At 54.1% G+C, this 11,443-nt stretch overlaps 1 protein-coding gene across 1 annotated transcript; it reads right to left on the reverse strand.

The window, feature by feature from the left end:
• Nucleotides 1-1,598: 1,598 nt before the first annotated feature.
• SOX9 (SRY-box 9) lies at nt 1,599-5,773 on the reverse strand. The gene is made up of 3 exons (XM_011370402.2): nt 4,966-5,773; nt 3,731-3,984; nt 1,599-3,120 (listed from the first exon to the last, which is right to left on the reverse strand). Exons 1-3 carry the CDS (start codon nt 5,394-5,396, stop codon nt 2,273-2,275), a joined length of 1,533 nt encoding a protein of 510 aa, XP_011368704.1. The 5' UTR covers nt 5,397-5,773; the 3' UTR covers nt 1,599-2,272.
• Nucleotides 5,774-11,443: the final 5,670 nt, after the last annotated feature.

Below are 11,443 nucleotides of genomic sequence, written 5' to 3' on the forward strand. Positions count from 1 at the left end.
TCTTTGGGACCCACTGAGGTGGCACTCGTCAAGATTCTTCTGCGTAGCTTTTTCGAGGACACGGCGTCTTCTCAGTGCCGCCGAGTTTAGGACTGCCAAAAAGTGCCCACCAAAAACAAAAATAACACATTGATCGGCGTGGCACAATCTCTTTTCTGTACCCCAATTCTTCAGATCCTCCTTTTAACAAAAGAATGGGTGAAAAAAATCCATAGGGCAGTTTTCTTTTTAATGCAATGTATATTTATTGTAAACAATAATATACAAAAAAAAAAAAGAAAAAAGGAAAGGTAAGTTTCACAGAGAGAACAAAAGGTTTGGGGGTAAACAAGGAAACAAACAAAACACAAACACAAACCAAACCTTACCTAAAGACAAAATATGATTTAAATGCCAGGTTTTTTTTAAGTTACAGAAATATTTTCTTAAAAGATCTGCTTTTATACAGAAATTGAAAGATGCCATATTATAAGAGTGCTTTAAGATTTTATTCTACTGACTTCTAAAACTGTTAATATATCTTTTTTTAAATAAAAAAAAAAAAGTTTGCTGTCTTTTTTAAAAAGCAATCCTCAAACTCTCCAGCCACAGAAGTAATTAAGAACTAAGGTCTGTCAGTGGGCCGATCCCCTCCCCCTTTCCTCCCTCTGTCCAAGAGAACATGCAGGGGAATATCCATGACACATGCTTGCATTGTTTTGTGTCAACACACACACACACACATACACACACACTCACAATCACACAATTTAGGCAGCCCAAAGTTCCGTGGCAGAAAACACTGCAAATGACTCAGTGATATACTACATTTGCAACCTCTCATTTGTACAAAAAAAGAGAAACAAGTTTCCAGTTTGTTTTCAACAAAAATAACAAAGAAAAAAAAAAAAAAAGAACGGACATAAGGCATTTATACAAATCTAGGACAAGGAATCCAAAGAAACTTGCTTTTAATAATAAAAAAGATTAAAGAGATAAATAAAAAAAAAAAACTGGTTACAGTTAAGAACATAATTTAACAACAGATGACCATACCCTTTTGAGGAAGGCTCCAACAACCTATTTGAATAAGAAGGTAAATTTTAAAAATAATAAAAAAAGGAAGTTTTGTTTTGTTTTGTTTTGTTTTAATTAAAACCTCTCCTTACAAAATAAATAATTTTAGCACGTGGAATGTCTTGAAGGTTAACTGCTGGTGTTCAGAGAGGCACAGGTGACAGTTTAAGTGAGAGGACTCTAGCATCTGTTCGACAAGGGGCCAGGCAAGCAACCAGGGGGCAGTGTGCTGGGGCACGTACTGGCTGCTGAAACATCCCCAAGACAGATGTCGTGTCTTTTGCTTGCCTTTTGCTTCTTTAAGATTGCAGCGAACAAGCAAACGCGGGAGGAAAGAGCGCAAGTCTTTTTCAGCAGCATGGTTTTAAGGCTCAAGGTGTTTTTTCTCGTTTAAAAAATATATATATGATAAAGCTTACCAAATGCTTCCCTAGACTATCGTGTACTTCCATACTTGCAAAATAAGGCCTTTATTTTTCTAAGGCAGCGCCTCCTTGAATCAGAAAGCCTGAGGCATTAAGCAAAGCTAACCCCCCAAACTGATCAAATAACACAAATTTGTGTTTTTTCTATGTTAATACAACACATATACCTTTTTTTTTTTTTTTTGTAAGAGAAAGCAAATCTGTACAAAAATACTCTGGTTGCAAGAAAAGCTAGGGCACACTGTTCAACTAAGTAGTTTAGCTGTTGGAAAAATAAGAACATTTAATTTTTATCTAAAAATATGTATAAATCCCCTCAAAATGGTAATGAATCATACACAGTACATACTAAAAATATTTAAAATAGAGAATATTCCTCACAGAGGACTCTTTTCTTTAATTACTGCTAAAAAATAATTACAAAGTCCAAACAGGCAGAGAGATTGGGCAAACTGGTCACACGATTCTGCATCGTCCTCCACGCTTGCTTTGAAAAACGTTTTCAAGTCCAGTTTGTCCATTTCGCTGGTCCATTTAGCCAAGAGCGGCCTTGCCACTGACTGATTTGCAACAAGGTGGTCATGCGTTTGGAAAGCTAATGTTTCTGCGTCGGAATCTGGGTACGAATTGCCTTTAGCTTTAATGTCTTTAAGGAATAAGAAAAAACAAAAAACAAAAAAAAACAAAAAACCAAAAAACCAAAAAACGTCCAAAGGAAATTCTGGTTCTTTCTTTCTTCGGTTATTTTTATGATCATCACGCCAATCATCACCCTTTGTCTAAGGGACTCCTCAAGGTCTGGTGAGCTGTGTGTAGACGGGCTGTTCCCAGTGCTGGGGGCTGTGGGTCTGCGGGATGGACGGGACCCCGGAGGTGTCGGCGATGGGGGTGTACATGGGCCGCTGCGCCGGGTTCATGTAGGTGAAGGTGGAGTAGAGGCCGGAGCCCTGGCCGGCGGCGTGGCTGTAGTAGGAGCCGGAGTTCTGGTGGTCAGTGTAATCGTACTGCGAGCGCGTGATGGGCGGGTAGGAGGGGCTGTAGTGCGGAAGGCTGAAGGGGCTGTAAGCGATCTGCTGCGGTGAGTGCTGCTGCTCGCTGTAGTGGCTGGGACTCAGCTGCTCGGTCTTGATGTGCGTTCGCTGGGACTGGCCCGGCTCGCTGCTCAGGGTGGTCAGCGTGTGCGCCGGCGGCTGCTGCGGGGGCGCGGGCGGCTGCTGCTGCGGGGGCGCCGGGGGCTGCTGCGGGGGCGCCTGCGGGGGCGCCTGCGGGGCCTGCGGAGGCTGCTGCGGGGGCGGCGGCGGCGCCTGCTGCTTGGACATCCACACGTGGCCCGCGCCCGCGGGGCTAGCCGCTGTGCTGCTGATGCCGTAGCTGCCAGTGTAGGTGACCTGGCCGTGCGTGGCCGGCACCCCTGGGTGGCCATTGGGTGGCAGGTACTGGTCGAATTCATTGACGTCGAAGGTCTCGATGTTGGAGATGACGTCGCTGCTCAGCTCGCCGATGTCCACGTCACGGAAGTCGATGGGGGGCTGTCGGCCCCCCTCTGGCAGGGGGCGCCCCTCTCGCTTCAGGTCAGCCTTACCCGGCTGCACGTCGGTTTTGGGGGTGGTGGGTGGCGTCGGTGGACCCTGGGATTGCCCTGCAGGCATTAAAAGATCAACAAGGGCTGTGCAAAGGCCCCAGCTCCTGGACCCTCATGAGACCTTCCCCCTCTGCTCAAGCGTCACGAAGCGCGCGTCAAGAAGCGCTCGTCCGCCAGGGAGGCGCGCGGCAGGTCGATGACACCCCCAATGGGGAACCCGTCGGTGCACACTGGGCAGTCTCCTTTTATCGGGGGGCATCTGAGCCCCGGAGGGTCCAGAGGACCAGACAGCTACTCGTGGAGAGCCCTCTGTGTGCTTTCGGGGCGGAGGAGCAAGGCCAAGAAGGGAGACGTGCTGTAAACCTGTAAACGTATTTTACCTGCAATAAAAATTAATCTGCTTAGGAGGCAGGGATTGAGAGGGCTGTGTGCGAGCATGTGCGCGTGTGCGTGCGTGTGTGTGCGTGTGTGTGTGTGTGTGTGTGTGTGTGTGTGTGGTGCGCGCGCACGCACACGTTTAGGGGCTTCGTGGAGGATTAGGCGCAGGGGGTGGTGTGTCCCTCCCTGGGGAGCGCAAAGTCCCTAAGCAGAGCCTACGAGGCGGAGGCCTGGGCGTGTGCCAGGCGGCCCGCGGGTGGCTAGGGCTGGGGGCCAAGGGGGGACTCACCCGAGTGCTCGCCAGGGGAGTGCACCTCGCTCATGCCGGAGGAGGAGTGCGGCGAGTCGGCCTGCAGCGCCTTGAAGATGGCGTTGGGGGAGATGTGCGTCTGCTCCGCGGCCTCCTCGGCCTCCGCCTGCCCGTTCTTCACCGACTTCCTCCGCCGGGGCTGGTACTTGTAATCCGGGTGGTCCTTCTTGTGCTGCACGCGCAGCCGCTCCGCCTCCTCCACGAAGGGGCGCTTCTCGCTCTCGTTCAGCAGTCTGGGGGGCGGGGGAGGGGGCGCAGAGAGACAGAGACAGAGAGAGAGAGAGACACAGAGCGGGGAGCGGGTCTGTGAAATTCGCAGAGCTGTCAGGGCGGCGGGTGGGGTAGGTGACCCCGACCTCTTTGTGCTTCACACACAACCTCTCTCCTCCCTCCCCCCTGCTTTCCAGCCGCAGCGGCAGCTCATAACTTTTCTTAAAAAAAAAAAAAAAAGAAAAGAAAAGAAAAACAAATCTCGGTTCTTTTAGTCGGACCCGAGCAGTCACTCCGCGCCCCGCTTTCTCCCCTTTTCTTCCTTTTTGGGAACCCTGCAGATAAAAATAGCTCCCCGCTGCTCCCGCTCTACGTACCTCCGCTACCGGAGTTATCGCCCCGCTCCCTCCTACCGCCCCTAACCCCCTTTAAAAACTTTCCAAAAAAACCACTGCATTTGCTGCAAGGAGCTCCTCCTGCCGCCCCCCCCCCACCCGCAACATTGCGCCCACCTATTTCCAGCAACCTCCCTCCTCCCCTCCTCTGCCAGCCATGGGGACGCCTCCAGCCTCGGGGTCTCCCGCCCAGGCTCCGTCCCACCTCCGCGGGTGTCGGGCTGCACGAGAGCGCGCAGTTCGAGAGAGGGGGAGGCAAACCTCACTTCCCATCCAAGCCCTCTCTCGGGATTGAACTTCACAGCAAGGGGAGACCGTGCTGGCAGCTCCCTCCCACCGCGAGTGCTACAAGTCATCTTCCACCCTCTGGCCAGCGCCTTCCTCCTGCGCCTAGCTCCCCCCGCCCCCCACCTTTCTTTGAGCAATCCAAGAACTTTGTCAAACTCGGAACCAAGTTACACCTCGTCCCCACTCCACCCCCTCTCGGCCCCACCCCGCCTGCTCCCCGACCACTACCTACCCCCTGCTGGGAGGCGGGGCGCGGGGAGCTAGCCGGTCGAGGCCAGCGCCCCCGCGGCCCAAGGAGCCCACCCTGCCGCGCGGCCCTACCTCCAGAGCTTGCCGAGGGTCTTGCTGAGCTCCGCGTTGTGCAGGTGCGGGTACTGGTCCGCCAGCTTCCTGCGCGCCGCCTGCGCCCACACCATGAAGGCGTTCATGGGCCGCTTGACGTGCGGCTTGTTCTTGCTCGACCCGTTGACGCGCACCGGCATGGGCACCAGCGTCCAGTCGTAGCCCTTCAGCACCTGGCTGACCGCCTCGCGGATGCACACGGGGAACTTGTCCTCCTCGCTCTCCTTCTTCAGGTCCGGCTCGCCCTTGGGAAACGTGTTCTCCTGGGGCCGCGTGTTCTCGGTGTCGGAGCCGGAGCCCGAAGGGCAGGGCGAGCCAGCCGAGTCCTCGGACATGGTGGGGCTGGGGGCGCCGGACAGGCCCTTCTCCTGCTCGTCGGTCATTTTCATGAAGGGGTCCAGGAGATTCATACGCGGGCCCGGGACAGGGGGCGGGTGGCCGGGAAAGGCGAGAAGCCGCGGCGGCTCGGGGACTCGAGGCGCGGGCTCCTCTCCCGTCGGCTGCCGGACGCGGAGCGAGCGGCTCCGGGGGAACCTGGCGCGTCACCCGGCTGCGGCGGTGAGCACTTAGGAAGGCGCGGGGTGGCCAGCCCGCAGCTGCCCGCTCCACGTGGGGAAAGGCAAACTGCAGAGGAGAAGGAGCAGGAGAAGAAAGAGCTAAAGCGGGGGCGTTCGCACCCCTTCTTTTCTCCTCCCGCAAAAGAAAAGTTCCTTGGAGTGAAACTGGAAAAGTCGCGGCGCCACTGAAGTTCGCAGTCAGTTTCAAGCTCCGCTCTCCGCTCTCGGACTCTCAGCCCGGCGGCTCTTTAATAAATACTCCCCCTCACCTTAGAGACGTCCAGCCAATCACGGCGCGGCATTTCAGGGGTTGGCAGGCAGCTGATTGGATCCGATGGGGAGGGGGGGCCGAGGATTGTGGCACGCGGCTGGTGACTGGAGCAGAGGGGAGGAGCCCGGCGCCGAGCGCTGCCGCTGGTCTCGCAGCGGGGGAGGGGGCCGTGCTTCGCGGAAGGCGGGGGACCAGGGACATCCAAGTGTGTAAGTTTGTCGTACTCTCGTAATGTCAGAATTTTGGTGCTGTCTCCGCGCGAATCTTTGCGTGTGCGTGCGTGTGCGTGTGCGTGTGTGTGTGTGTGTGTGTGCGTGTGTGTCTAGACCAGAATCTTCCCTCACCCCCAAACATTTCTTTTCACTGCTTTCTCCGAGGTACCGGGGACTTAGCTGGAGTTTGCAGTGTTGGAAAAGCAGTTGCTCCCTAGAGCGCGAAGCCCCGTTTACGCGCCTGGAGCCTGCCTCCTTCGAAAGTGCTTAGAAATGGTCTTCTAAAGCAAATGTTTTGGTGACTCAACGCCTGCTGTTCCTCTGTAATAATCCGTATAAATAGATTAACGTGCTCTGGTTCGCCGGGGCTGGCGCGGCTGGTCGGGATTCCGCAGCGCCCTTGCGAAGAGAATCAATGAAAACCAAAGTTAAGTCCCTGGGAAGGCTGGCGGCGGCAGCGACGCCGTCGCCCGGCTCCCGCTCCCGCGGAGCCTTCCCGAGCCACACCGACCTTGAACCCTGACAAGTCCTTCGCCAGCCCCCCCCACCCCAAGCTCCCACCCCATCGGCGAGCCTCAGTGACAGGGCGACTGCTTTGACGTTCTGCTCTTCACCTCTCCGGCCGACTCAAAACGTCAGCACAGTTGCCCCTGGAAAAAGAGTTTACGAACTGCTCTGGCTTTGAGAGATCGAACCTTGCGAATGTGGTGGTGCCGAGCCCCAGAGTCTGAGGCCGGTCATTCGGTTCGTAAAAGGCCAAACAAATGGGCACAGCCGCAGACAAAACAGCGTCCGTTGGCGGAGTGGCTCTGCTTGCCCGCTTTCCCCCTCCTTTACAAACAGCTAAAGGGGCGAGAGCCTGTCGTCCAGACTAGTGCGGTCCTTTCGTGACTCGAAGACATTTGGGAGTTCTGGGAGGAAGGGTGGGGGTGTCTCTGATGTATTTCAAGTGGGATCCGAGCACAACCTTTGTGTTTACACGAATGCTTAGGGTCTGGTTGGGTATCTATACTAGGCGAAGAAGGAAAACCTTAGTCGCTTGCAGGTTGGTTACATGTCTTCACAATCACAAATATACGCACAACTGTGAAAAAAAAATTTTAATTTTCAACTCCCCCCTTCCTGGCTCTTGAAAATGTTTCCTGGATTTAAATTATTGTTATTATGACTTTGCCTGCATCATATCAAAGACTTGTTTATTTCGAATTTGCAAATTGCGGACACTTCGACAAGATTTCAGAGTGTTTTCCTTGAAGAATTTTTTAAAATCTCGTTTTCCCTAGTTTCCTTCTGAAGAAATCTACATATCCTATAGGAAACAGAATTCTTCCAAAGGTAGCAATTTGCAACCCTGTAAAATAGTATTTATTTTTTCATCAAATGTAATTCACAGTGGATGCCTCTGGTACCTTAAAGTTTGTTTCCGCGTTTAAGAGAACTTCATACAATAGTTTTGTATCGTGTTCCCATGAATACGCTCAGAAAGTATAAAAACAACTTCGTCTTTTTTGGGGAGAAAAAGTCCTGCGTAGTATGGGCTGATTTCTGTGTCTTCAGGAGGGGACATTTGTGAGTGTAACTGTGTTAGTCACAGACACCTGACCCAGGAGGAGAATCAGAGATCAGAACTCGGGGCAGAAATTTTAACCAGGGAGTCTATATTTAGCTGCATTTGTTGTAATTCTCGAGTTCACTGACATAAAGGCAGTGAAGATGACTGACTTTCAGATATCTGGCAATATTTCACTAAATATTTGTCAAGATAAATACGCACACATGTAAATATGTTTTAATACAATTACGCAATAGGAGATAATATATAGCATCTTAAATCACAAGCTACGGTGCTTTATTTTCTGTTCGTTTGATGCAAACAATTTATACTCTTGTATCTTTTTGAAAACTTATGATAAACAATTCAGTTGACTTAAAAAAAAATGGACTGCAATTTTCAGCTACATCCAGAGGGGGCGCCAAAAGCCCAGAAACTGTCTAACTCACAGAAACTGCGCGAAAACTTTGATGGTGGTGGTGGGGGGTGGCATGTTCCACTCAATCAGAACTGCAATACTGCTGAGAGTTATCTCTGCAGAAATTCCTACACGATATTTCCTCCCGTGTGGATCCACCTCTGGGCAGCCCAGTTAGGGGACCTGGGAGGTGTGTGTCTATAGAAGACGAGGCAGAGAAAAAGAACTTTCTAGATCTCTGGCGCTTCTATTCTGCACAGAACTCGGAGACCGAGACCACGAGAAGGACCCCCTCCCCACGATCTCCCAGGTGCCAGGCGTTGCCCTCTGCGTGACATGCTGGCACCAGGCGGAGCCTGACGCGTGCACACCTCGATTAGCCCGCGAGGAGGTCCTGCCTTTCCGCGGGGGCCCGGGTGCCAACTGCCCCACCCCCATTCGGGGGTCGGTTCGCTCTGGCGTGACTTTTCTGGGTCATGCTGAGCTCTCCTCTCTGCCCCGGGAAGACGCTCGCAGTCCTCGACCTGAGGACCCGAGTCAGGAAGAGCCAGAGGGAAATAAACCCGTCCCCAACGTTGAGCTTACAGATGGGGAAACTGAGGCTCTTGGCTCAGTTTTAGCCACAGTATTCTGCCAAAAGCTAAAGGCGCCTTTCCTGCAGTCTGGTGGGGCTGAGGGAGGGAAGGGGCGCTGGTCAAGAAAGCGGGCGGGAACCGCCGGCACCGAGCACGTCCGTGATGTGCATTCGGTCCGGCTCTTGAGCCAACGCCGCGAGGTCTGACGCCGGCAGCGGAGACGTGGAGGTGCGAGCGGATCCCAAGGGGGACCTCGGGAGGCTGAGGTCTGGGATTCCTTCCTTCTCTCTCAGCGTCACGGCCCGGCGCCGGGCTCAATTTCCCCGGCCTGGGCCGCCAACCTCCTTCCGCGTCTACGCGGGCGCGGCGAGGCGGGAGCCCAGAGTTGTTGGCGCAGAGCGAGTTCCTCGGGCTCCGTGGCGCGGTGCAAACACGCGGTGCCAATGCGCAGTGCGGGAGTGGGGAGGGGGGCGGTGTTCCGTCTCGGGATGGAGGTGGGAGGAGTGGCGGATGGGGTTCTCTTTGCCAGGGGGAATTAAGGACCACGACATTTCTCCCCAAAGTTTCTTAGCAAAAGTGGGGGCCTGCCTAAATCCGTTTCCAGCAAGGACGCACGGCCTAGGAGAGTCTAGTCTGGTCGGGCTGAGCCGCGGAGTCTCCCAAAGATCTCAGCTCCGGGCAACGTATTCTATAGAGGTGCCCAGAGACGGGGATACCCCTTCTTTGCCAAGTCCCCAGGGCTCGGTTCCTTTCAGGTAAAAGGCCCCAATCCCTGGCAAACCGCGGGTCCCCGCGCCTCGCGCTCCCATCAGCTCCTCCTCGGTGGTGGGAGCTTTTCGATGGGCGTGGAGCGCGTTTGCACGTCGATTTTCTCGCCAGACGCCAGTCCTCTTTGGAAGGGGCGGCAGGAAAGCCAGTGCAGGACAGGTGATGGGCTGGACGGCAGCAGAGAAAGGGAAAAGGAAAGTGCCAGGTGGCTTCCTAGAGGCGCAAAGAATAGATATTTGACTCGCCAAATAAGGGCGACCTTTGGGCACTTTGCCTGAGGGTGCGCCTGTCCCATCACAGGCCTACAGACCTCCTAGAAACGCATTCCATAAACACGGGTGACTCTATATACAGTCCTACGTGTCCATTTCTCCCCAAACGGGCTCCCTACTTAGGGAGAGTCTGTGTCGTGTGTCACCCAGGACTGTCTAATGCCGGCGCCCCCCAAAACTACAGGCCAAGTGGGGCTTTTGTTTTCCTCTCTTTTCAGAGAGAGAGGGACGAGGTGGACAGGACGTGTCGGGTGAGGGAGGCCTGAACCAACAATATGTTCCTTAGTGACCCGGCGGGGTCGAGGGGCAGCGGAGGCTGTAAACCAGCGGGGCGCCGGGGGTGGAGGGTTCGCAGCCTGGAGCCAAAGCAAGAGACCCGACAACTGGCCAGTTTGGACTGGTTGGTTATCGGAGGGAGAAAGGACGGATGGGAGTTTGGAGTGTGCTTTAAAAAAAAAAATCCTAACTGTCCCCCAAATATCTGTCTTTCGTCAGGATACAGGGAGCTGCGGGTCATTCGGATTCCTCAAGGCGTCTCTAGAACGGCCTGCAGCAAATTTCTTAGGCCAAGTTGTTGTTTTTTTTTCCCTCCTCCCAAATTTTCCTCTTTTAAAAATCTTTCAGGCATTTTCAGCTGAAGGTGCCTTTGCCTTGCTGATTTAAAAATACAAATAAAATAAGCGCTCAGCGCAGCAGCGTCTCCTTTGCGGCGGACCCCACCTGGCGAGGGCGCTCCCGTCAGCCCCACCGGCTCCCCCCGCCACAGATGGCAGCGTCGCACCTGCACCTTCTGACCTGGCGTCGCCAACGGCTCAGACCAGAGAGGTCATCGACAGAGAAGGGCCGAGATGCCCAGGACACTTTTGCATGGTCCCCCGAGGGGGCCGTGGGCTCTAGAGCCGTCGGGACACGTCTCAGCCTGAGGCGACTCTTAGCTGATTATTTTGGATTTTCATTAATCGAGGAGAATGTCTCCATCAAACCACGGAAAGGGAGAAAATCCATTAATATGTAATGCGGAAGGTAACTGTCTGAATTAAAGATGTATCTCGTGTCTTTCTCGCGACCCTTTTCTGTCGCGGCAGGACCTGGGAGGTCCCCGGGGCATGCCGAATGTCCCCGAGTCCTCGAACCTATCAGGGCCAACCCCCGGCGTCCTTTCTACTTGGAACTGGGGTCGGCTTCCGGTGGCTGAGCCAGGAGCTGAGGCAGAAGCATGCAGCCTGGTCACCTACCCTCTGGTCGCAGCCGGGGTGGCAGCCCCTGCTGCCATCCCCCCTCCCTCGGCCTGGCCCCGCCCCGGGAGGGCCAAGGTCATGAGGTCAGCCTCCAACTTTGGAGTTTCCCCAAGAGGGACATCTTGAGGCTGGGGGCTCCGGCCACGGAGGGTTCTCAGAGCTGTGATGTCACAAAGAACCCAGCGGGTAGGCAGCCCCGGCGCCTGGTGCCACAGCCCTGGGGCTTCGCGAGGTCGCGGCGGGAATCCGCTGGGCTTCCCTCCTCGTAGGTAGCTGTTTGTTTCAAATTAATTTCTTGGTGGGCACGCGTCGCTGTCTGCGAGTCCGCAAGAGAGAGACAGGCTGTCCTGGAGGCCGGTTCCTTCCTGGGCTTGTTTGGAGAGAGAAGGCAGAGGTGCCTCTGGTCCTCTGCCGGCCTCGCACAGGCAGGTCAGGGACTCGGAGAGGGCAGGTGTCCCTTTCCTCCTCCACATCTGCTCCCGAGGCCTTTTCACTGACGACGAAGATTAAGTGGACTCTTAGATGCCCTTTTGCTGCACCCCCGCCCGCCAGTTATTTTTTATTCCATTTATTTATTTATTTATTTATTTATTT

This window comes from Pteropus vampyrus, unplaced genomic scaffold (assembly GCF_000151845.1).
Source record: "Pteropus vampyrus isolate Shadow unplaced genomic scaffold, Pvam_2.0 Scaffold169, whole genome shotgun sequence".
NCBI lineage: Eukaryota > Metazoa > Chordata > Mammalia > Chiroptera > Pteropodidae > Pteropus > Pteropus vampyrus.

Bases quoted from the DNA above. Each gene is read 5' to 3' on its own strand.
- SOX9 (XM_011370402.2), bottom strand. From the start codon at position 5,396: ATGAATCTCCTGGACCCCTTCATGAAAATGACCGACGAGCAGGAGAAG. The intron at 3,985-4,965 runs GTAGGGCCGCGC...CCCGCCCCCCAG, and splicing joins ACCCTCGGCAAGCTCTGGAG to ACTGCTGAACGAGAGCGAGA. The intron at 3,121-3,730 runs GTGAGTCCCCCC...TAATGCCTGCAG, and splicing joins CTCCCCTGGCGAGCACTCGG to GGCAATCCCAGGGTCCACCG.